The 26,523-nt window shown below is 34.3% G+C and overlaps 1 protein-coding gene across 2 annotated transcripts in view; it reads left to right on the top strand.

The window, feature by feature from the left end:
- Nucleotides 1–26,523, top strand: part of Cltc (clathrin heavy chain) — a 65,415-nt gene that overhangs the window by 36,572 nt on the left and 2,320 nt on the right. Inside the window, exons 10-32 of one of the 2 annotated variants that reach the window (XM_026398083.2) lie at nt 575–697; nt 1,509–1,646; nt 1,856–2,020; nt 2,136–2,316; nt 4,619–4,782; nt 9,900–10,025; nt 10,674–10,816; nt 12,360–12,594; nt 14,626–14,748; nt 16,086–16,231; nt 16,483–16,666; nt 16,842–17,034; nt 17,684–17,841; nt 18,058–18,222; nt 18,343–18,450; nt 18,731–18,898; nt 19,036–19,185; nt 19,404–19,535; nt 19,646–19,756; nt 20,799–20,969; nt 21,306–21,527; nt 22,694–22,714; nt 26,383–26,458. In XM_026398083.2, coding sequence (XP_026253868.1) covers nt 575–697; nt 1,509–1,646; nt 1,856–2,020; nt 2,136–2,316; nt 4,619–4,782; nt 9,900–10,025; nt 10,674–10,816; nt 12,360–12,594; nt 14,626–14,748; nt 16,086–16,231; nt 16,483–16,666; nt 16,842–17,034; nt 17,684–17,841; nt 18,058–18,222; nt 18,343–18,450; nt 18,731–18,898; nt 19,036–19,185; nt 19,404–19,535; nt 19,646–19,756; nt 20,799–20,969; nt 21,306–21,527; nt 22,694–22,714; nt 26,383–26,458 — 3,403 coding nt within the window. The remainder of the gene's footprint in view (nt 1–574; nt 698–1,508; nt 1,647–1,855; nt 2,021–2,135; nt 2,317–4,618; nt 4,783–9,899; nt 10,026–10,673; nt 10,817–12,359; nt 12,595–14,625; nt 14,749–16,085; nt 16,232–16,482; nt 16,667–16,841; nt 17,035–17,683; nt 17,842–18,057; nt 18,223–18,342; nt 18,451–18,730; nt 18,899–19,035; nt 19,186–19,403; nt 19,536–19,645; nt 19,757–20,798; nt 20,970–21,305; nt 21,528–22,693; nt 22,715–26,382; nt 26,459–26,523) is intronic. The other variant, XM_026398084.2, reaches the window with a different exon arrangement.

Below are 26,523 nucleotides of genomic sequence, written 5' to 3'. Positions count from 1 at the left end.
CAGCCTATATTCTGTTACTTCAATGGTGAATTTCCTTAAATTTTGAATTACTTGGGAATGTATAAAAATCCTATCTGAAGTCTGATATGTAGAATTTACACTAACTGAAAATGTGAGAAAATGGAGGTAATTACTCTTGCATGGCTTGTAAGAATTTAGGATAAGAGGAGTGTGTTTAACATGTCAGAACAAATGTTGCAATGGTCATTTGTTGAAAATGGATAAATCAATTATTAAATTTATAGTTATTCAGATATGTCAAAACCAAAGTTTAATTGAGCATTGTAAGTTATAAATGAATTTGTGCTTTCACTAATAGTTAGCAAGATTTTGTTGTAGAAAATGCCTTTAAGGGGCTGGGGTTGTAGCTCAGTAGAGCGCTTGCCTTGCATGCCTGAGGCTCTGGGTTTGGTCCCCAGCACCATGTAAAAATAAACAAATAAAAAAAGAATAATAATAAAGATATTGTTTCCATCTGCAACTAAAAACATATTTTAAAAAGAAAAAGAAAATGCCTTTAAATGCTATAAAAATGAAACTTGGCAGCAGGGTTTAACTCTTTGTCCCTTTTTAGGTTGGATATACTCCAGATTGGATCTTTCTGCTGAGAAATGTAATGCGTATCAGTCCAGATCAGGGACAGCAGTTTGCTCAAATGTTAGTTCAGGATGAAGAGCCTCTTGCTGATATCACACAGGTAATGGCATTCAAATATATTCTGTAGTTGACTGAGATGGAGAGTGAGGGGGGAATCTGACTTACACAACTTTGTAGAAAATGGGCTAAATTTTCAGTTTGTGTATCTTAAACTTAATTAAGTATCTTAATAAAACAAAATTGGAGAAGAATAAACACTCTGATTCAATTTATATGGTTTTAAAACATACAAAACAAGTACCACTTATTCATAGATATACTCGTATTTAGTATATGATAAAACAGGCGAGTGGCTGCCACTGGTCAGCAGGGAAAGAAGTGAGGCATGTAGAAAGTGCAAGTGAGTTCTGCATATTTTATGTACTCTTGTATGTTTTTGAAGTTTATAAAAATTTTAAATTCATTAGTTTGATTATATTCTGCTATTATATATTTTGAAATATTTCATAGATTAAAAAAAACTATAAGTAACTGAGTCTCTAAAGGGCAGATTTTATTTATTTATTCTTTTATTTTTTTGAAGAGCAGAGAGGAGAGGACAAAATTTTTTCTTAAAGTGTAATGTTATATTGCTAAATAATATTAAGTTTTTAATTTGAGATGGGGTCTTGCTAAGTGGCTGAGAATGAACTCCTGGGATTACAGGCATGAACCACCATACTTAAGTATGGTTTTTGTTCTGTGAGATTTTATACATAAAAAAGAGATGATGGACTGGGGATGTAGCTCAGTGCTAGATCACATGACTAAGGCCCTGGGTTCAATTCCCAGCACTGTCAAACTAAGATTGTGCTTAGTTTCATTCATGTTTTGTCAATAGTATCTTAAAGTCTTTTTGTTTTGTTTTGTAGATTGTGGACGTTTTCATGGAATACAATCTAATCCAGCAATGTACTGCATTCTTACTTGATGCTCTAAAGAATAATCGCCCATCTGAAGGTCCTTTACAGACGCGGTTGCTTGAGATGAACCTTATGCATGCACCTCAAGTATGTGCTTCATGCTATTTAGATGTTTACAACACCCTTTTAGTAATTATTCAGAGATTTATAAATTGTTATTTGAAGCTGTGAAGTACCAAGTCCTTATTCAAGAAAATTCAGCTAATTTTTTTTTGTACTTTATTTTACCAGTTCACTGTTGAAATTACTGATATAAATGAGGTGATAAAATGAACTCATCCTGTTTGGTTTTATAGGTTGCAGATGCTATTCTAGGGAATCAGATGTTCACACATTATGATCGGGCTCATATTGCTCAGCTTTGTGAAAAGGCTGGATTACTGCAGCGTGCATTAGAACACTTCACTGATTTATATGATATAAAGCGTGCAGTTGTTCATACTCATCTTCTTAACCCTGAGGTATTTCATTTCTTACCTGTTAATTGGTATGCTAAATATGTGTTTGTAGTACAACATAGTAATTTCATACTGCCTTGAGGTTCAGCATTATTAATTCATTTATTTTGTCTTCTAGTGGTTAGTGAATTACTTTGGGTCCTTATCAGTAGAAGACTCTCTAGAATGTCTCAGAGCCATGCTGTCTGCTAACATTCGTCAGAATCTGCAGATCTGTGTTCAGGTGGCTTCTAAGTATCATGAACAACTATCAACTCAATCTCTGATTGAACTTTTTGAATCTTTCAAAAGTTTTGAAGGTAAGTAGGAGTTTCTTAAAAATCACTTCAGATAGCCAGGAAGAGGTATGTTTATGATTAGGCCACCTTCTAAATGCTTAATTTTATGGGACATTTTACTATTTAATTTTTATTTCTCTCAATAAATGTCAGATCCTATGGAGTATACAGGACTATCTGCCTGGATGCTTTATAGATGAACTAAAGACAGAATTTTAAGATACAAATATACATTGACTTTGTGCTAACAGGATAAAATGAAAATACTAATGATTACTTATACTAATATTTCATGCTTATTTGTCTGATTCTCATAATAGCAAGTGATTCCACCCAAGGACATTTTGTGACTTGCTACTATACAGCAAGACTTCTTAATCTTTAGTACTGTAGACATTCTTTGTTTTGTGGGGGCTGTCCTTTGTATGTGGGAACATCCTTGGCTTCTACCCACTAGATGCCAGTACTATCGACTCCACCAGTTGTGACAAGCCAGGTAACCCCTAGATGATAACTAGTGCTGTATAGTATTAGTGTAATAACTATTAGGTGGTTCTTGGTTCATTAGCTAAATTCCGGTCTCCAGTTAGCCTATTCTCTGCCCTCTTTCTAGTATTAGTGCTCTAGACAGAAAGGGTAAGAGTTTTCTTTGCTATCTCAGTTTCTGTATGTTTATTTTATTTATTTATTTATTTATTTTTAATTACAAAATGCTTTTATTTCAGTTATGTAACAGTTTGGTTTCACATCATCTCATAAAGTGTCAACAGCATTTGTAATATACAGTCCCTTGTGATTTTATACTTTGCCATTACTTGTAATATAAATTTTTAATTATATTAAATGTTTTCTTTATATAGAAAATATATATTTCTACCAGGCATATCAAAACAAAAAGTTTCCAACAAAATTATACTGAGAAACAACAAAAATATTTATACCAAAATACCATATTTTGGTATTTGCTACTTTAGCAAAATATTGTGAAAAAGCTAAATGCCCAGCCATACGCTGATGGTTGTCACAAAAGAGTATTATCACTTGTGAAAAGAAATGAGAAGTACTTCTATGAATTAGTGTGAAGAGATTTCCAAGATACATTAAATTTAAAAGTAAATGCAAGAGAATACAGTATATAGAGAGATATATAGATCTACACACACTTATGTATTTATAGATATATGTTAGAGAATATATATCATAAGACAAATGTTTCTTTATACACATATAAAGACTTATATACATATATTCCTGTGCATATATTCATATGTAATATAAATTTGTATATAATAATTATTTATTTTATTTGTTTATTTTTGAAAAATGAAATATAGGAACAATAAACCAGAAATTAACGAAAATGTTACCTATACGAAGTGAATGGAATTTTTTTTTAATTGGTTATTCAAAACATTACAAAGATTGCAGAATCACATCGGTTACACATTCACATTTTTACATAATGCCATAATAGTAACTGTTGTATTCTGCTACCTTTCCTATCCTCTACTATCCCCCCTCCCCTCCCATCTTCTCTCTCAACCCCATCTACTGTAATTCATTTCTCTCCTTATTTTTTCCCATTCCCCTCACAACCTCTTATATGTAATTTTGTATAACAATGTGAGTCTCCTTCCATTTCCATGCAATTTCCCTTTTCTCTCCCTTTTCCTCCCACCTCATGACTGTTTAATGTTAATCTTTTCTTCCTGCTCTTCCTCCCTGCTCTGTTCTTAGTTGCTCTCTGTATGTTTAATATATACTAATTTACTCTTGGTACATTAGCCTGTAGCCACATATGGCTATTTAAATTTTGTCATTAACATAAAATAAACTTTAGTTCGTTCGTCACTCTAGCTATGCTCATTGGCCACATGGTTTTAGTGGCTACCACATTGGACACTGGACAGCTTTATTTGTCATTGCAGAAAGTTTTTATGGACAGCACTGAATTAAATTCTTTTCAAACTACTTTTGTATTTTTTTGTTAACTGCATATGGAAAAGAGTCACTGTACCTGACCTTATTGAGCTTTTTAAGCAATGGATTTATAGTTGAGTATTTAGCATAACAATGTTCAGAGCTTTATTTTTTTATGGTACTAAGGATTCAACCCAGGGCTTCACACATGCTAGGTAAGCACTCTACAAATAAGCTATATCCCTACTCATTTAATTCAAAGTTCCTTCTAATGTCAGGCTGGCTTGGAATGTGTGATCCTTCTCTCTCAAGTACATTATTTTTTTAATAGCTAAAATGTTTTTTAGTTCTGTCATTCTCAAAAATGCTTCTGTGCTTAATTTCAATTATTTGTCTCTTCAAGGTCTGTTTTATTTTCTGGGATCTATTGTTAACTTTAGTCAGGACCCAGATGTGCACTTTAAATATATTCAGGCCGCTTGCAAGACTGGGCAGATCAAAGAAGTTGAAAGAATCTGCAGAGAAAGCAACTGCTATGATCCTGAGAGAGTCAAGAATTTTCTCAAGGTAAGTGGTTTTTTTTTGAGTAATGTGTCTTGTGGTTGTTTTGAAGATCAGCATTTCTACAGGATTTTGGTCATGGCTTTAAAATTCTTCTTTCCTCTAAATGTGAAATTCTTAGCATTGTCAAAATATGTGCTGGGTTATTTTCTAAGCCCTAATGCTCTGTGGTTTCTTTGAAATAGGGAAGGAAATTAGTGAGTGACCATCTGTTGAAAATTTTTTAAAAAAAGCATTGTCTCAAAGAACATTTCCTTTTTTTCTTTTTCATTTTTAAGTTTTGGAAGAAAATTTTTGAAAAGTGGTTGATTACTTTCAATGTCATTTTAGAAAATCATTTAGGTTTCTTTTCAATATTAAAACCAGCTTGCTCTTTGTGTCATTTTGAGGAGCCTCTATTTGTATATAAAAAATCTGTTTATTTCTAGCTTCAAATCTGCCTGACTCTAGAAAATACAGTATTAATCATGTAATTAATAAATCAAAGGTAAGATCAAACCAAGAAAGCTCAGCTTTGTGACACATGAATTCAGTCACAGAAAAGTAAAAACTCACTGCATTAACTCTTTAGAACACATCTAAGGGCAGTCAATTTTGTTTAATATTTAACTTAGCTTTTAGCATTTGTTTTATACCTATCAGTTACTTTGTGGGGGATGTAAAGTTTTAAATTTGGCAGTATGTAGCTTTATAGTGTTACGGTTTCTTGGCCGTCATGGATTTTATAGGGAATCTGGCAAGTATGATATGTTTGAACCCAAATTTTCTAGTTTCAAAAAAGAAAAAAAAAATACTCCACAAGAAAGATTTTAATGCTTGATTCTTGATTTGTACACCCTAACACCTGTTTGTAAGAAGAGGCTTACTTCCTTTTTTTTGAGTATCATTACTGTTTATTTTGTTGTTAAAAAAAAGAAAGCACTACCAGATGCTTACATGATTTCTTCTTTTTTAAAATGTAGCTCTCTGCTTTTAATGCTTCAATTTTAATTTCTTTAGTCTCTTAATATTTGAGTTATCATATATATTCAAGCAGAACTAAATTAACTATTACCATTTTTAGTTTTTATATTCTTTTTCTCTCCCTCTCCCTCCCTCCCTCCCCCCCTCCCCTCCTCCCTCCCTCCCCTCCTCCCCCCCAGGGATTTAACCCAAAGGCACTTAACCACAGAGCCACATCCCCAGCCCTATTTTGTACTTTATTTAGAGACAGAGTCTTAGTTGCTTAGCACCTCACTTTTTGCTGAGGCTGGCTTTGAATTCATGATCCTTCTGCCTCAGCCTCCCAAGCTGCTGGGATGGGATTACAGGCTCAGTTGCCTGGCTAGTTTTTACGTTTTTGAACTTCAAAAGAAATGCTTTGGAATTTGGCAGAGCCGCCTGAGCCTATAATCAGTTACACTAGAAGCTGAGGCAGGAGGATTGGGAAATTTAGTGAGACCCTGCCTAAAAATAAAAAAGACTGGAGAAATGTAGCTCACTGGTAGAGTGCCTTTGGATTCAGGCCCCATTACCATAAGAAAAAAACGAAATAAAGAAATGCTCTGGCCTGGAATGGTATGGACCTGTAATCCCAGCTACTTGGGAGGCTGAGAACAGGAGAATTGGGAAATCAAGGCTAAAGAATTGTGAGTTAAAGGCCACTCACAACAGTTAAAGGCAACACTATAAGACCTCATCTCAAAATGAAAGGAAATAAAACAAACAAAAAAAAACTGGGATGGGGCAATTTTGGGTTGCTTGGCCCATGGGATCTAATTAAATCAGGATTCCCATTCACAATTGTGAATCCCCATCCACAATTGTGAATTTGGTGTCAGCCTGATATAGTAGGGGGACCAAATGTGAATTATGAACCTTTGAACCATTCTGACTTGTTTTAGATTTTGTTTAATTAAGCTTTCTTCATTCAGAGTGTGTCTAGCTGTTCACCCATAAGCTGTAATTTTTCAAGTACCTACTCTAGATGTTTATAGTGATAATCATTATTAATAAACTGTGTTGTTGGGCCTTGGAAATAAGATGGGGTCAGCCATCTTATTTATTCCTATCTATTGGGTGAGTTTATTTCATTTTTTGTTCTTCCTTGAAAGAATTTTTATCTAGCTGAATTAGAAGTGAATCTAGTATTTTTTAAGTTTAAATAAATTGAGATGGTAGCTCAATGCTACTATTGTATTCAGCTTTACCCCATTAATGAGAATGAACTCTAGATCCTTTATTCACTTCTCTTTATTGATCTATTATATATAGCTATGGTATCTCTCATTGTTACTATTAACTTAATGTTGGAGGTACCAGCTACAGAAGAAATCATGTAAGCATCTGACAATTGGTGTTGTATGTAAACATTCTGTAATCATTAGAAAAATAATTCTCTAAACTTAATCTTAAATATTTGGGTGTAAATTATGTGCTAGCCTCCAGGAATACAGAGACTGGTAGAATATAACCTTTCCTTCAATGTATCCTATGAGAACTGGGGCTCTAACTCATTGGTAGAGCACTTGCCTGGCATGTGCAAGGCCCTGGGTTAGATCCCCAGCAAACTGCTCCCCTCCAACCTCACCCCTGCCCTGCAAGGTTAAAACACCTTATGAGCAGGACCAGACAGTCATTACCATCATTTGACTCATATCCTAAATTTATGGAACTGTAGCTCTCTTGCAGAAAGCATGGAGCTGTTCTTTAGACTCATTGTCTGCTCCTTGCTACCTTTGATTTATTTTCTACCATTCTTTGTCTCCTGGTTTTGAACCTCCACAATGCTTTTCTGCCTCAAGACATTTGCTTTTATGCCCGAAGTCTTTACTCTTTGATCTGTTTTTCATTATAATGCCTGCCATGTGAAATATTCTCTTCTTACTAGAATGTAATTCCCTTGAGGAAACAACTCTGCTTTCATTGTTTATGCTATGTCTGCAGTGCCTAGAACAGAGTTTGGTATATAGCTACTCAGTAAATATTTGTTAATTGAACAAATTCATGTTTAAGAATCTGGATATATTTATATAATTTTTATTTTGATCTTAAAATCGTTAACCATTATCAATGGAGATTAACCATTTAGTAGATAATTTTGAATATCAATAATATTACTTCCAGGGGCTGGGATTGTGGCTCAGAGGTAGAGCGCTCGCCTAGCACGTGTGAGGCACCGAGTTCGATCCTCAGCACCACATAAAAATAAAATAAAGATATGTGTCCATCTATAACTAAAAAATAAATATAAAAAAAGAATATTACTTCCATGAATTAAATCATAGGCAGATTTAGGCAATTGGGAAATATCCTATTTCTCATCTATTTTTTTTTCAATCTTAAATTTTCTTTTGGAATACAGTTACTTGTCTTTGCCACAGAAATCAATCAATCTCTCTCTCTCTCTCTCTCTCTCTCTCTCTCTCTCTCTCTCTCTCTCTCTCTCTCTCGGTACTGGGGATTGAACTCGGGGGCACTCAACCACTGAGCCACATCCCTATCCCTATTTTGTATTTTATTTAGAGACAAGGTCTCACTGAGTTGCTTAGTGCCTCACTTTTGCTGGGGCTGGTTTGAACTCATGATCCTCCTGTCTCACTTTCCAAGCCACAAAAGTCTTAAAGACTCATTCACAAGAATAGAATAGCTAAATAATTTTAGATTTCTTGTGTTTTCCCCTAGTGATAAAGTATACAGTATTTCATATGTATATAAACAAGGTAAGGAATAAGACTAATGTGTTGATCCTCTTTTTATTTCCAGTACTTGGGATTAAACCTGGGACCTTGCACATGCTAGGCAAACACTGTGCCACTGAGAAATATCTCCATATTGATCCACTTCTTGATGTTCATTTTCTCAGGGAAAACGTGACTTAAATTTTTGTTTAGTTAGGTGGCAATTCTAAAAATGATTCTTGCAGCTATTACTAGTACAAATTCTATAGTTTTAAACAAGTACTTGGTTTACACTTAATGCAAAAAATCGGTAACTGGACTTCACTTCCATTTATAGACACTTTTATTTAATTTTTCTTGGTGTTCTCTGAACACTTTCTAGACTAATTTTCATATAATTTACGATTGGGTGAATGTACCCTAGTCTTAACCACTTTATTCTAACCTTGGAAATAATCTTAATGGCTATCATTGGGGAAAGTCCTATCCTGCTTATTAGTTGTTCTACTTCTTGAGTAGACTGTTGTAGAGGAATCATCTATTGAGGAATGTTTCACTGTGTATAAATGAATTCCTGATAAAAACTATTGTTTTTTGTGCTGTTCCTTATATCTGTGGAATATAACAGGACATGTATCAGGTAAATGCCTAGTACAGGTCTTAACCTACCTGTCTATAACATCTTCTGTGTCAGTCTATAAATAGGATTGTAGCTTGATATTTGTAATGGTAAAGCAAATGGCAATTTAAAGATGTTTCTTTAAATGCTCTTTTTCTTTTCTTTTATTTTTTTCCTTTTTATTATTATAGCAACATGTGATATTCTTAATTCATGGCCTTTACCATCACGCTTCTCCTTGTTGGCTTTATTATAATAGTATTAGAGGCTGGCTATATAGCTTGGGGTTTGGGAGGGGTAGAAAAATAAATCACTGAAACAAATGTGAGCTATTTATGCCGTTTTTGTTTTTGTTTCTGACAGTGTGACTTTAGTGATGAAATCTGCCACCAAATTCAGTTTAATTGTTAATTGCCATTAATAAAAGTCCCAGTGTGATGACTTTTATAAACTGAGTTCCACTGATGGTTCACAAATTTTAATTTTTTGTTTTTGTTGTTATTATTATTATTATTTTGATAGAAGCATATGTGTGGAAAGGACCCGGTATTTTCCTGTGTGAATCTGTTGCTTAATAAAAATTTATTGAAACTGGGACATGCACACTCAGCTATTGGGACATTTCCTCCTTCAACAGAAAAGCAAAGTTTGTGTGAGCCTTTTCCATCAGTATAGATCAGATTCTCACATTTACATAGATTTGTAACCTCATACAAGAAAATTTATGCTTAGCTCAGTGGTAGGGCACTCGCCTAGCATGCGCGAGGCCCTGGGTTTGACCCCAGGACTAAAACTAAAAAGAAAGAAAGAAATTTTAAGTTTCTTTTTGTTTGTTTTTTTTTCAGGAAGCAAAACTAACAGATCAGTTACCACTTATCATTGTGTGTGATCGATTTGACTTTGTCCATGACTTGGTGCTGTATTTATATAGAAATAATCTTCAAAAGTATATAGAGATATATGTACAGAAGGTAAGTAATACTTAGATAATTTAAAGGTATAATCTTAAAGTAGATTTTCTTTTAGTCTGGAAATCATACTTTTGAAACTTTGGGACCCATAAGAACGTCTGCTAAAGTAGTTCTCAACATGTTTTCTCAGTAGAATCTTTTCTTTACTTAAAATGCAATTTTTGATCAAATTTTATATATGCATGCCTTTTTAAATTTAAATTTACATACATTCCTCTATGGCTAGGTGTCACCATAGAGGATCTAAACTCCAAACATAAGTTTTCAAACCATCTTAAATATAGACATTAGAAACTTTACCTAACTCTAGTAAGACAAAGGTAGTTTGATATATTTGGAGCCTTTTTATTAGACAGTCTTCTGTTGTCATTCTTTGGCATTAACTTTTCTGTACTTATCATTTGGAGCAATACTTAAGGAGCTAATTAACTAGGTCAACAGAATAGAAAAAGTGCTTCCAGTACTTATTAAATCATAAAGTCTTTTTTAAGCTGGACTTCTTCCTGAATTCCTCTGTTTAATTGTGAAATTAAATTCATAGGTTATTACTGATTTTAAAAACTAAGCTTAAAAAGGGGAGATGGGTTTTAATTTTTTTAACTCATTTTCAATTTGCTTATTAACATGATGACTTTTTTTTAATCGTAGGTTAATCCAAGTCGACTTCCTGTGGTTATTGGAGGATTACTTGATGTTGATTGCTCTGAAGACGTTATTAAAAACTTGATTCTTGTTGTGAGAGGTCAGTTCTCTACTGATGAGCTCGTTGCTGAAGTTGAGAAAAGAAACAGGTATAGTACCAATTTTATCCTTTGTAACTGAGATAAATGAGTAGTGTTTATAGTGTGGTATTAGAAATGTAGTTGGTCTGTTGCTTCATAACTACTCAACAACACATGGAGGATAAATCCTTAGAGATATTTAATTTAATTTAAAGATAAGCTAGCTATAGTTGTCATATAGAAAATCTGTTAGATTAGTTGATCACTTCCGTTTTTTTATGGTGCTGGGATCCAGCTATATCATTTGATCGTATGTGCGTGTTTAATGTTAAACTATGTACTAAGCATCCTTTTAGGTAGATATAATACCAATGTATTAATAACTTTAGGTAGATATAATACTAATATTAATAACATTCTTTACTGATACAGTGTGGTGTTTTGTGTTTTAATATTTTTTTATAGTTGTACATGAACACAATACCTTTATTTTATTTATATGTTTTTATGTGGTACTGAGGATCGAATCCAGTGCCTGACACATGCTAGGCAAGAACTCTACCACTGAGCAACAACCCTAGCCCCAATGTGGTCTTTTTTCCAACTATAAGACGATTTCAATTATAAAAAGATTTCCCCATGCCATTCTGGGTTTAAATTGATAATTAATACATAATACCTTCCTATAATAATATGAATTACAAAATTTTTTATTTTTTGGTACCAGGGATTGAACCCAGGGGTGCTTAACTACTGAACCACATCCCTAACCCTTTTTTATTTTTTATATTGAGACCGGGTCTCGCTAAATTGCTTAGAGCCTCACTAAGTTGCTGAGGCTGGCTTTGAACTTGGGTTCTTCCTGCTTCAGCCTCCCAAGTCACTGGGATTATAGGTATGCACCACTGCACCCAGTGATTTTTGCCTTTATTAATAGAATAATTATGTGCCTTTACCCTAGTGGTTATGTTCATTATAACTACATGAATTTGATAGCCAAAGTAATGGAACAATGTTTTTTCTGTGGCTCCTTTTAATATTTAAGCAGGACTATTGAAACATAAGGTGTAGCTTAGTGAAACCATGACCCTTGGCTGGAATGAACATGTGACTGCTATAACTATTAAACCCTGAGATTCTAAATCTACCAGATTTTATTCCTAGTATGTATTTAGGGTACTACCCACTTTGGCTCTAGGTAATGTTATATATTAATTGTGTTAAAATTGGAAAGAACTTCAGATAATCTGGCCTCCCCCTACAAATCCCCATCTCACCCCCATACTTTTTTTTTTCAAAGTCTATAGATAATTACGTATAATACAAAGAAAAGTATGATCTGTCTATCTATAATCTGTCTTATATCCAGATGTAGGTGTATCTCATAGCTGATAGATTTAGGAGAGTGAAAAACAGTTTTATATACCTTTTTGTGCAGTCTTGGACAGCTCAACCATTTCTTTAGTCTTAATTCCTCAATTTGTAATAGATTTGTTTAGAATTTAAAATAATGTATATAAAAGTACACTGTAGTTCAAGATACTTATAGTCAGCATGTCAAGAGTGTGCTGTTTATATTATAGTATGTGTGGTTTTGTTTTGTTTTCACTAGATTGAAACTGCTTCTGCCTTGGCTTGAGGCCAGAATTCATGAGGGCTGTGAGGAGCCTGCCACTCACAATGCATTAGCCAAAATCTACATCGATAGTAATAATAACCCAGAGAGATTTCTTCGTGAAAATCCCTATTATGATAGTCGTGTTGTTGGAAAGTATTGTGAGAAGAGAGATCCACATCTGGCTTGTGTTGCTTACGAGCGTGGTCAGTGTGATTTGGAACTTATTAATGTGAGTATGGTCAGCTGAATGTGTGCAGAGAAGGCTGCATTCTTTTAATCTGCTATATAATATCACGCTAGCAAATTTGGAGAGTTTTTGGAGGAATTTTAAGTAATACAGAAACATTCTTGGGAGACAGTTTCTATTCAAACTTCATTTGGAAATTGTGCTGAACCTGAAAGTGCCTAAAATAGTTAAGTTTATATGCCCTTTATTTGTTTGGCTTTTTGATATTTTAACTGTGCTAGCTTTATCATTCATGTTTTAATACACTCATAACACAATATATGTATACACACACATAATTTCTTTAACAATATGAGAATAAGTTGTATGCATCATGGCCTTGTACTCTTTTGATTATATTTCCTAAGAATAAGGATAATCTCTTTCACCACCTTGTAGATACTAGCTAGTCAATATGACATTTATAGGACACTTTGAAAAAAATCTGTTTTATTTCAGTTTTGTCAATTGACTGATAGTGCCTGTTATCACAGTTTTTCCCTAGAGTTAGGATCACATATTGCATTTAGTTGTCATATTTGTAAAAACAATAATCTTTTTTTCTAACTGTAAACTTTTAAAAATTGATTGATTTTTAAAGTGAACAGTAAGTAGCTTCTAGTACATTCAGAAATGTTTTTTAATCATTATTTTTATCTAATTCTACCTTTTTATCTCTCAAAAAGAGATTCTGTATTTAGTAATCAGCTTTTCCATATTTCTCCCTTCACCCCCCAACCCCTGAAAGCCACCAAACCACATTTAGTCTCTTATTTGCCTATTCTGTATGTTTATGTAAACATAAAGTCGTTTTTTAAAAGTAGAATATATTTCTCTCTGAGTTTCTATGATTTCTTGTGATTAAATTGAGATTATGCATTTCCATCCACAATGCTGCTTAAGTGAAGTTTGGTCTTTCTCATGCTGTTGCATCCAAAAGCACATGCTGTCCATTTGTCCCCTTTATGATATTCATTTTCATTAAGTTGTATCATGTCTGTTGTTTTTTTTATCTTGCAGCTTTGTGAGTAGACACTTGAGACTGTGCAAATATCCCATTGCTCCCCTCTCCTCCCAGTTTATTGTTGATTCTTGCTTAACTCACTCTTAATGTGTTGATTTGCAAAATGTAGATTTGAATTCTAGCATTTTCTTCATATTTATATTGATCTTTTTTTATTCATGGACTCATAGATTTCCTGTTTTCTTCAGTGGGTTATAATCCATTAATGATATTTATGTTGATGCTCAGATTGTCCCTGTTTTGGCCAATGGAAACCTCTTTAATCTGTCTTCTTTGTTAATCTTTGTGTTGTGGTCTCCTTGTTCTTTGAGCACATCCTTAATTTAATTTATTATTTTTTTTTAGTTTTTGGTGGACACAACATCTTTATTATTTTTTTTTTATTTGTATGTGGTGCTGAGGATCGAACCCAGGGCCCCGTGCGCTACTGCTTGAGCCACATCTCCAGCCCCATATCCTTAATTTATGACATATTATACACCAGGCTCATGTAGTACCTTTCCCAGTCCTGGAATTAACCCTTTCTCAAGGAAACCCTCATCTCTTTTAATGGGGAATGGTATTAGAAACTAAGTTCTGGCTGTAGGTATATGTACTTAGAATCTTTCAGTGATTAGAGGTAAGAAATATGTACATTTATACTTGGAAAAATAAGCACATAAGAATAGCTAATAAAACAACTGTAGAGAAAGTATTAAAGGTGATTACCCCTAGAGCATCTTAGAAAGCCTATGTAAAAGTACAGTACTGGTGTCTGCACAGACAGACTGGTAGAATAGAATCCAACAGTAAAGCTGCCAGAAATTATAACTGTTTGTTCTGTTCTTTCTACTGGTGGAATTTCTATAGGAAAAATTTGGGTGTGATTTATTCAAGATTATGTGAAAAAGTAGATTTCTTTTCCTACACAACAATAAAACTGGGTTTAAATAATTAGAAATAACTTTTAAAATCAAGTTTATTCTATAAAAAATCTTAACATTGAAATTAATCTTTCCTATCTCATTTAGGTTTGCAACGAGAATTCCCTCTTCAAAAGTCTTTCCCGCTACCTGGTACGTCGAAAGGATCCAGAATTGTGGGGTAGTGTGCTGCTGGAAAGCAATCCTTACAGGAGACCCCTAATTGATCAGGTAAAATTGATAGATGTGGTTGATTTCATTTTTAAACTTTGTATAAAATCTTTTTCCTCATCATATATTCAAATATCGCAGGTGGGTCATATTTAACTGTGAGAGAAGGCAATGAAAATAAAAGAAAATTGAACTGGATACAGGGCATGTGCCTATAATCACAGTGATTCAGGAGGCTGAGGAAGGACAAGTGCAAATTTGAGATCAACCTCAACAAGTCAGTGAGATCATGTCTCAAAATAAAGATTAAAAAAAGGACTGGGGATGTACTTCAATGGTAGAATGCTTTGAGTTTACTCCCCAGTACTATAACTAAAGAAAAAAAGAAAGAAAATTTAAGTTCTGCTACATATAAATATCTATAAATTGACATAAACATATAATATTATATATGTTAAGAGAAATAAATCTCCAGAGATAAGATTTAATTATGTAAAACTCAATTCATTGTAGTTAAAATGAAAATAATAAACATTAATATCTGAAAAGTTACCAAATGTATTGAAAGCATTCAAGACAATGATAGGTTAGCACAGGTTAGGATTGATAATAGAAACTCTGAGTCCCATTGAGTAGATGTTAAATCTCACTAATAATCATTGAAGAGCAAATGGAGCTCTATTATAAAATTCAAAACATTTTTAATGCCCCAATATTGAAGGTTATTATAATGTGTCATAAATTCTTCTGATAGAAGTATAAATATAATATTTTGAAAAAGAATAGAGGCTGTTAATTTTTTATTACTTCCCTAGGACCATTTGTAAGGAACTTCCCAGGTAGAAAGAAACCTTCATGGAAAAAAAAAAATACTCATTGCAGTATCTAGGTACTTGCAGTTAGCTAGAAATAGAGGAATTAGTTACTTTATAATTCAACATCTTGGTAGTTAAATTATGTGTAAGCATTAAAGTGATAATGATGAGTGTTAGTGTAGATAATGATTTAATCAGGCAAAAGGTAGAAATTATAAAATTAGGGTTATTCCCCCCGCCTCAGCAAAGTAGAATTATATATCATTCATGTAGGTTTGTTTAGAAAGATCCATGGTGAATTTAAAGGTATTTTTCCTTAATTCTTTCTATTTTACTTTTTCTGGTTAGAGGCCAATTTATTCAGTTTATTCTCTTTTCAATATTTTGTTTTGGTTATAGTGGGACACAACACCTTTTTTTTTATTTACATGTGGTGCTGAGGTTTGAACCCAGTGCCTTGCACATACTAGGCAGGCACTGTACTGCTGAGCTCAACCTAACCTCCCCAATTTATTCTTATTAGATAATATTTTTAAAGTCCACCCTGATTTTTAGTATCTAATTTCTGTATATTCTTTATAGGTTGTACAGACAGCCTTATCTGAGACTCAGGACCCTGAAGAAGTATCAGTAACTGTCAAGGCTTTCATGACTGCAGACCTTCCTAATGAACTCATTGAGCTGCTGGAGAAAATTGTCCTTGATAACTCTGTATTCAGTGAACACAGGTATGTGCCTATAATATAGCCAGGGTTCCACTGGCTATTTCTTTTAGTTTATTTACACCCTGTCCATTGTGGGAAGGAACTTAAAACAGATGAGAGAAAGTTGCCTGAATTATCATTCTCCTGATAGTCTCACCCTTCACACCCTGCATTCTGAGACAAAAACCCTTGTAGAGCTACTGAAATTATTCTCAATGACGGATAGGCTTTTTATGTAATCTGGGTTAAATCTCTCTTTTTTTTTTCCACTAAAGGAATCTTCAAAACCTCCTTATTCTTACTGCAATTAAGGCTGACCGTACACGTGTTATGGAGTATATTAACCGCCTGGATAATTATGATGCCCCAGATATTGCCAATATTGCCATCAGTAATGAGCTCTTTGAAGAAGCATTTGCCATTTTCCGGAAGTTTGATGTCAACACTTCAGCAGTGCAGGTAACTTTTCAGATTGCAATCTTCAAGTTACCTTTTCTTGATTCAAAGTATGCATTGTTCTATGAGGGTGGGCTTTGGTTGCTGTGACAATAGAAGAACATCAAAATGCTGACAGTTTAAATGTAATTGTTTTGGATAACATCCAGCTAACCATAATTCAAAAATGGTAACCTAGGTATTGATTGAACATATTGGAAACTTGGATCGCGCATATGAGTTTGCTGAACGCTGCAATGAACCTGCGGTCTGGAGTCAACTTGCAAAAGCCCAGTTGCAGAAAGGAATGGTGAAAGAAGCCATTGATTCTTATATCAAAGCAGATGATCCTTCATCCTACATGGAAGTTGTTCAGGCAGCCAATACTAGTGGTATGACTTACTATCTTTATGCATTTGATAAGAAATGATCTCAGAAAATGATTAAACTAAGCATTAAAAGATACTTGTCTATTTTTAATTGTGTAGGAGCTGGGTATGCTTGGTTACTTGTGAAAGTTTTTAGCCCTCCATCCCATTAGAGATGAACTTAAAACACCCACAGGGTTCTGGGCATGGTGGTGCACCCCTGTAATCCCAGTAAAGCAGGAGGGGATCACAAGTTTAAAACCAGTTTCAGCAACTTAGTGAGGCCCTAAGCAACTTAATGAGAACCTGTCTCAAAATAAAATATTTAAAAAGGCTGGGGATATAGCTTAGTGTGTAAGCACCCCTGGATTCAATCCCTGGTATATATATAAAAAAAAAAAAAGACCCATGGGGAAGATTAATTTTGTTTCAAAATCTTCAGAAGCTCTAGTTTTATAACTAAGAGAAAGGGGAATTTAGCTGTTCATTTGGTCAGTGATAATATAGAAGTTGTAATAGAATTTTTGCAGTTTTAGATATAATACACAATTTAGATTTAATCATTTCTGTTTCCTTGAAAAGGAAATTAATAATAGTTTTCATTTATTTGGTCAAAAAGATAAGCAAGGATGTTAGTGTATGAACTTTTTTTTTTTTTTCTTTGTGTACTTAGGAAACTGGGAAGAACTGGTGAAGTACTTGCAGATGGCCCGTAAGAAAGCTCGGGAATCCTATGTGGAGACAGAATTGATATTTGCACTGGCTAAAACAAACCGCCTTGCAGAGTTAGAAGAGTTCATCAATGGGCCAAATAATGCTCATATCCAGCAAGTGGGTTTCCGGATGAGATTTTTTTTTTAAACAGTGTAAAACTAAATAGTTGAACAACTTTATTAGCTTACTAGAGGAAACAAATCATAGCTGAAGAATGCCATGGAAAAATCTTACAGGATAACAAATTGCTGTTCAGTATTAAGATGTGAATTTGGAAAGAGGATTGATATAAGGCTCCTAATGTACTGAAAATTGATTATCTCCCCACCTCAGGTTGGTGACCGTTGTTACGATGAGAAAATGTATGATGCTGCTAAATTGTTGTACAATAATGTTTCTAATTTTGGACGCTTGGCATCTACCCTCGTTCACTTGGGTGAATATCAGGCAGCTGTTGATGGAGCTAGAAAAGCTAATAGTACACGAACATGGAAAGAGGTAATCTAAATATAAGTTTGAAGAGTTAAGATATTATTTGAAAATGCTCTTTATACTGATTAGTTGAAATAACTAGCCATGTTTACATTTGAATTCACATTACATAACTGTTGTTTCTAGGTCTGCTTTGCTTGTGTAGATGGGAAAGAGTTCCGTCTTGCTCAGATGTGTGGGCTTCATATTGTAGTACATGCAGATGAATTAGAAGAACTTATCAACTACTATCAGGTAATGAACAAGATTTGAGGATGGAGAGTGAGTGCCTAGGGATTGAACCCAGAGGCACTTAATGACTGAGCCACATCCCCAGCCTTTTTTGATTTTTTTTTTTTTTTTGAGACAGGGTCTCCCTAAGTTGCGTAGAGCCTCACTAAATTGCTGAAGGTGGCCTTGAACTTGTGATCCTGCCTCAAGCCTCCCTAGTCATTGGGATTACATGAGTTTTTAAATATGAATTGAGACCCTTTGCCACAGACCTTATCTTTAATTGTATGTTTCTCTTGTTTAGGATCGTGGATATTTTGAAGAACTGATAACCATGTTGGAAGCAGCATTGGGACTTGAGCGAGCCCACATGGGCATGTTTACTGAATTAGCTATTCTGTATTCTAAATTTAAGCCACAGAAAATGAGAGAGCATCTGGAGCTATTTTGGTCCAGAGTGAACATTCCTAAGGTAACCAGCCTTCACCGAGGCAATTGTATAGCCAAAACTAGTACTTTAAAATACATTTATTTATTTATTTATTTATTTATGGCTATTGGCTAGAATGAGAGACCAATATCTTAAGCAATTAAGTTTTTCTTATGCAGGTGCTAAGAGCTGCAGAACAAGCTCACTTATGGGCAGAACTGGTGTTTTTGTATGACAAGTATGAAGAATATGACAATGCCATAATTACCATGATGAATCATCCAACAGATGCATGGAAAGAAGGGCAGTTCAAAGATATCATTACCAAGGTGTGTACCTTCTTCAGAGGGTAAAGGCTTCAGAAAGAGAATGATCCTCAGGAAAGAACTCTGACTTACATGTGGATTTTTCCTGTTGTGGAGGGGTGGCAGAGGGGTACCAGGATTGAACTCGGACACTCAACCACTGAGTCACATCCCCAGCCCTATTTTGTATTTTATTTAGAGACAGGGTTTCACTGAGTTGCTTAGCATTTTTCCTGTTGTAGGTTGCCAATGTGGAACTATATTACAGAGCAATACAGTTCTACTTAGAATTCAAGCCTCTGTTGTTAAATGATTTGCTGATGGTGCTGTCTCCACGGTTGGATCACACTCGTGCAGTCAATTATTTCAGCAAGGTAATAATTTTAAACCAAACTTCATAGTCAGGAATTAAGACATCTGGGTAACTGTTATGCCTAGACTTCAACAGTGTGCTACCTTTATAGCAGACTTTTTTTCCTTAAAGGTTAAACAGCTACCACTAGTGAAACCATATTTGCGTTCAGTTCAGAACCACAACAACAAATCTGTGAATGAATCACTGAACAACCTCTTTATTACAGAAGAAGATTATCAGGTAAAACCTTTTGATTCTTGTACATACTCTCAAAACTCAGGTTATTATTAGCTTCCACAGTTAAATTCTACAGTGAAAACCCTCTTTCTTTAGGATTGTAAACAATGAGTAGGCCTAGGGTCTGAATTTAATAAGGTTTTCAGGACTAATAAATCTGATAATTAAATGCCAAGTTCTCAGAATTAGTTTAGATGGATCTTATGTATTCAGGAGAAAAAATGATTTGGTTACTTCACCTCTAACATCCAGATCACAGGTGTCAAAAAAGTCTGATCTCTTAATTACCCAATAAAATGTGTTTGTAATTAATAATTTTAAAGTATTCATTGCTCTTCTTGCCTAATGACTTACTAGTATGTCTTTTTAAAAATATTTTTTTAGTTATAGTTGGTAAATAGTATTCTATATTTTGTTTTAATATCCACCTATTTATTTATTTATTGAGAATTTTTTTAATATTTATTTTTTAGTTTTCGGTGGACACAACATCTTTATTTATTTTTACGTGGTGTTGAAGATCGAACCCAGCGTCTTGCACTTTCTAGGCGAGCGCTCTACTACTGAGCCACAACCCCAACCCCTAGTATGTCTTTTAATAAATTTTCTCCTGTGAAGGATTTCACATAAAATACAATAGGGTTAAGGTTAAACTAGTTTCTTTCTCATAGTTTTAGCATGATTTTCTTTGAGGCTCAGAGCCCATGCTCATCTCTAGCTGAATACCACATTGAGTTGTATCAGGAGTTTCCCTGGAGTATAAGTTCTTCCAAATTACATATTCTCCCTTCTGCATAAACAAATTAGTCTTGATACTGGAAACCCTGGAGAAAATTGCAGTACATTTGAGGATCTGTTATAAAATTAAATTGAAGAGACTTCATTTCTGTTCACAGATTACAAGTTTGTAGTTTGATGCTTGAATCTATGCCATCATATTACATGTTACCATCTAATAGTCTCCATGATAAAGAAGTATGGGGCATGAATGTTAAGCTAAAACAGAACATAGATTTGACATGTGTGGCTTTTTTTTTTTTTAAAGGCTCTGCGAACATCAATAGATGCTTATGACAACTTTGACAATATTTCACTTGCTCAGCGTTTGGAAAAACATGAACTCATTGAGTTCAGAAGAATTGCTGCTTACCTCTTCAAAGGCAACAATCGTTGGAAGCAGAGTGTAGAGCTGTGCAAGAAAGATAGCCTTTATAAGGTTGAAAAAGTTGGCGGGTGGGGCTGTTAATCCAACCCTAAAATGGTGTATTACAAGTGATTCTGTAAAAGTATTAGTTTTATGCATATGAGATTTGACTTTATACCCCCACTTGAGGAGATGGTAATTAATATTAGTGCATTTCTTGACTTGAGGGGCTTATTGTTAAGGCCATATTTCTGTTAAAAAAAAAAATCAAAAAATTTTTGAGCCTATGCTCTTTCTATTTCCCTTACAAACCCAGACTTAAGTTTTTAAGCTTCTGTTGTATTACTTGGTTTACCAGTTCCTTATGTTTGGGTTTGATGTTGGACCTTCATTGTTTCCTCTGAACAGGATGCAATGCAGTATGCCTCTGAATCTAAAGATACTGAGTTGGCTGAAGAGCTCCTACAGTGGTTTTTGCAGGAAGAAAAAAGAGAGTGCTTTGGAGCTTGTCTCTTTACCTGTTATGATCTTTTAAGGCCAGATGTTGTCCTGGAAACTGCATGGAGGCACAATATCATGGATTTTGCCATGCCCTATTTCATCCAGGTCATGAAGGAATATTTGACCAAGGTAATGACTCTTAAGTGTATTCAAAACCAATTATCATGAGGATATGTAAAATTGTATGTGCAGGTTTTTCAAAAGTGTTTTGTCTAGTATTAAGTCATTTAGTTGATCATGAATACTCATATTCTGTGGAATGTTTTTAATAGCTGACAAATGACATTGACTAGAAAGGGAGCCAAAAACTTGTCAGAATGTTTACCTTCAGTGTATTTCTTAGGGTAAATGGTATTCTATATTTTGTTTTAATATTCACTAATTTAAAAAATAGCATATTAAAATGAATTCCTATAACTTAGATGCCCATTAATATTACTAAAGATTACCTTTTATTTGATTGATTCCTGACTTTATGTCTGTGCCTGTTTCCTCTGAGGAAGGTGCATTCATATTCTTATTAAAATTCGTATAGTTGAACTCCTAATTTTAAAATATCATAGGCTGGGTGTAATCCTAGCTCCTGGGGAGGCTGACACAGGAGAATCTCAAATTCCACAGGCCAGCCTGTCTCAAAATAAAAAAGGGTTGAGAACATAGCTCAGTAGTCTAGTACATGCCTAGCATGTGTGTGATCCCCCTGGGTTCAATCCCTAGTACTGCCAAAAAGAAAAGATTTGAAAATAATCAATTTTGCCAAAGCAACACATGCTTAAAATCAAGAGTTTTACCTCTGATCTCTTTGCCTACCTTATTAAATGGGGAAAAACACTATTAACAACCTATAGTATACTGAATTTTTCTGTAGGATAGCACCTAATTAGATGCCATTGTGTTCAGTTAAATTTTTTAGATTTTTAAAGAATTAACATTTTATACAGAGAAAAAAGTTGCCTAATCTTAGTCATAGGTGAGAATAGTTTCTTTTCTTATGCGTAATGCCAACTTTTGAGTCCTGGCTCTAAGCTGCTGTTAACCTAAGTGCTGTAAATTTTACTAGCTGATTAAGCTGCTTTCTTTCACACTTACTTTAGCATAAATTCTTCTGCAGTAAGCTCTGAAGTTAAAAAAGATTCTAAATTTTGCTTCCAGTATGCCCTTTATTTTCACTTTTCTCATACCTTTTTTAGTGATTAGTTGTTTCTCCCCTAAACCTTTGTTGCTGATTCTACCTTTTTATGCTCGATATGGAATTTGATTTTTTTCTAAGCTGCACCTTCTGAATTCCTTTGCAGGTTGATGCAATAAAGGAAAAGGTGAAAGTTGATTCTTTTCCATCTTTAAGTCTGGAGGACTAAGTCTAAGGAATTTGCATGATTTTTTTTCCTTCCTTTTCTACACTGCTGCTGCTGCTTTTTCCCCCCCAATAAATTTTCACTAAAGCCTCTGCAAGTCCCTTGAAACATAACTATAATAGAGCTCTAGGACATTAGTAGATGTTTGCTACTAATCGGCTAATAGGCTTTAGGAAGGGCAGGAGGCTAATCAGTAGTTGGTTCACAGTCTCTCTCTTAAATATATTATTAAAAACTGAGCCTGGTGAGTTTCCATATTGATTCCAAACTATCAGGAAATTTCTTTTCCCTGTCAGGGTATATGGGCCATAGTAGGACTTTCTTAATATTTGAAATAAATTAAAAACAGCCTCTGGTTTTATTTTGTGAGCTTACCTGACAGTTGTTATGTATGTATATACATGCCCTAAAAGGCTTTTGGGTTTTTTGTTTTCTTTTTTGTTTTGGTGGGGGTTTGGTATTGAAGGACTGTGATCCAGTTTCTGATCTCTTGATTCTTACTAATTTTTTTGCTGAAAGTAGATACAAGAGATACTAGCTGCTTCCGAAGAGACTTTCCTCATGTTTCTCCAGGTGTCCAGTTCTATGGTGCTAGTCCATATTTAAGAGGAATCAAAAGCTTTTAATTATGAGCGCCAAGCTTGCTATAAATGTTGCTAAGCAACATGGTTTATTTCTGTTTATAATGAAGCAATATTAACTTCTTTCTATAATATAAAAGCACACCTAAAGTTAACCTAAAATTTGCTCTCTTACTGATTAGTTGGCTTGTCCAAGAAGGCCAAATTTAGGCACCTTTTGGTTGCTGCTTCCTTCATTGGCTGGTCTCCATCCCAGTATAAACAAACTTATAAATTGTGGTTGGAAAAGGGTGGGAGAGTAAAGGAGAGTTGAAACAAATTTAAAAGAATTTGGGTGGGGGTAATGCCTTGGGATTATGTTGAATCAAACTGGAGTCACCACTGGAACTTAGGGCAAACCTGAGTAAAATGCATTGTGTGTGAGACCCTTCAGCAGCTAGTAAGCAAGGCAGTTAGAAAGCGTGTGTGTGAAAAACAGGTAATTGAACTGCAGTGGTATGCATTGTTTTAAATCAAGCATGTATAAGTCATTGCAATTACATCATACTACTTTGAAACTCCTATAGCATTGCTGTGGGCTGTGTGTGTTTCTTGAGAGCCTGTATAGCACCAGTCATCTCCAGACCTCACTTCTTGCTTCAGTACTTTTGCCTTTTTTTCATGCACACATACACCAAAATAACTGACTGCATGTTAACTTTTCCTCTGCAGCATATTGCAGTCTTTGTGGAAAAGCCTTTTACATCTTAGTGAATTTAACAGTAGTGCAGATGGAACTGAATTCAGTGACATGCTTACCCATAATTTTTCTTTTTAAATCCAAGGATCAGAAACTTTTGTTACAGCTCTTAACAAAAGCTTGTGCTCATAAAAGCCTTCTCTGTTTTTTCTCTTTTGAGCAATCTAAATTGGGTTAATAGAAACAAAAATTGGATGTTCCTGTTCCAGAGGCTGTCCCATTATATACAAAAAATCAAAAATTTTTTTGCGTAGCTTATGTTACTTCTTCAGGTCCCCCCCCCCTTACACTCCTCCCGCCCCATGCCAAGCTTGCCTATGTCTATGCCTGGACATTGTGATATTGCCATTTCTTCTAAGCCTTCCATGTAGGACCTCTTGAGTTCAGCATCCAACTCCCAACACTGACTTTTAAATACGTGTTCACTTTAGATTCTTTCCCTTAAGAGTCTGCAAGTATACTGATTTTTTTCGGTTGTTTTCTTTTTCCAAGAAGTCACTGATAGACAGGGATCCATGTATTTTTCTATAAAACCTCTGTAGTTCACTCTTGTATAATAATTAGGTTAGCAAAAACCCATTTGACCTTTCATGGCACAGAACTATGCTGTAAACTTTATAACTGAATAATTTTATGGCATTTTTGGATGCCAAACAGTGGGTATTTCACATGGTCCTTAATGTTCCATGATTGTTATGAATTAGTCTTATATAAAATTAAAAACTATCATGTAGGCTATAAAATAGAATAATAGCATGCTAAAGCAAACTAATCCATCTTTCTAGGGTAGACAAACCACAGTTCATTTGAAGGACTGTAGAGTCTACTTTAAGCTTGTTTTTCTCAAACTTCCAGTTTGCTGACAAATTGAGATGGGTTAGACCCATATTGTATTTAATATGAAATAATGGAAATAAATATAAAACCTGTAATAACCTATGACCTGTGTTAAGATTTAGACACTATTTTAATAGTTCCAAATAGAACCAAAGTACTGTTTTAACATTTTTAAAACCTGGTTTTTATAACTTTTCCACTGAAGTCTGCATGTCTTTTTATTTATTTAATATTTTTTGGTGAGTGATTTTTTCATTATTTGCCTTCCTGTAGAAAATGCAGTGAACATTCATAAAAGTTTTCTCCCTACACTTTGCTCCTGAAGCTCACCCGTCATACTTATGAACTTGAAAACCACTAGTAATATATAACATTGAGATTTGAAATTTAGTGTTAGAGTATAACAACAAATAAACTATATAGCTTTGGTTGAGATACCAATTTTATATTTTAAGCTTTTAAATATAGTTTAAAAGATAAATGTAGTATAGTGTAAAAGACAATGGAAGTTGTATGGTATAGGAGATTCCCTAACTCCAGGTCATACGGTCACTTCTCTTTAGTTCATCACAGAATTACAGAATCAAATTGTGTTAGCCCTTGAAAGAAACTTTGTAGATTTTTTTTTTTAACCTTCTCATTAGAGAAGGCAACTAAAGAGCCAATGTGGTAATTTGCCAAAATCACAACTAGTAGTAGTTAGTAGAAGAATCTTAAGTATTCCAACTCGTGTCTTTCATTGGTGCACTTGGATTCCTCTACAAAATTATTCTTATACTATCCACTTGATGTAGAGTAGCTAGAATGTAATAGCTATTTACTTCTTGGCTTAATTAAAAGTAAAAATTTTCTTCTCAAAGAGGGGCAAAATCAGGCTACCCTAGTTATTTCTTTGGAAATAGCCATGTAGCATTAAAATGAACAGCCTGACTTTACACCAAAAGATTGAATATGGAGCCACATGAGTCTAAAGCTTCAGTCTGCACCTGTAACCCAAATCAGCAGAAGCTATGTACAATTGGCAAGAAAATAATTTATTCTGCACAAGTACTTGTCTAATCATTAGACAGATTTCACATTTTTGAATACCATGTCCTTTCGGGGAGAGAAGTCTTGCTGGTTCATGCGTTCATTATTATCTTTGATAGGGTATAAACTTCATTTGAAAAAGTGGTTCCTTCCTGTTTTCTCCCTCCTTCAGGCTGCATCCTAGCATGCCCAGTTTTAGCCTGGCGTGAGCTTTTATGGCATTTATAAATCCCTCCTTCCTGAGGGTTTATAATGACAGTGCTGAAAACCACCTTGACTGAAGTATGAACATTGCCATTGAATTTGAGGGGGCCTGAGAATGTTCTTTCTAGTCTGTTTTATTTTGACAGAATTTAACATACTAAGGCTTTTCCACTTTCTGCCATAAACCTAGGTTTATAATACTTTTGAGTTACTAATTGACATAATCTGTTTTTCTCCAGGTGGATAAATTAGATGCTTCAGAATCACTGAGAAAAGAAGAAGAACAAGCTACAGAGACACAACCCATTGTTTATGGTAATCTTTTTCTTTTTAAGCTCAGAGATATACATTAGACAAACACGTATTCTTTAGAGACACTA

This window comes from Urocitellus parryii, chromosome 7 (genome assembly GCF_045843805.1).
Source record: "Urocitellus parryii isolate mUroPar1 chromosome 7, mUroPar1.hap1, whole genome shotgun sequence".
In the NCBI taxonomy this organism is placed as follows: domain Eukaryota; kingdom Metazoa; phylum Chordata; class Mammalia; order Rodentia; family Sciuridae; genus Urocitellus; species Urocitellus parryii.
This window is presented reverse-complemented; position numbering and strand designations above follow the sequence as displayed.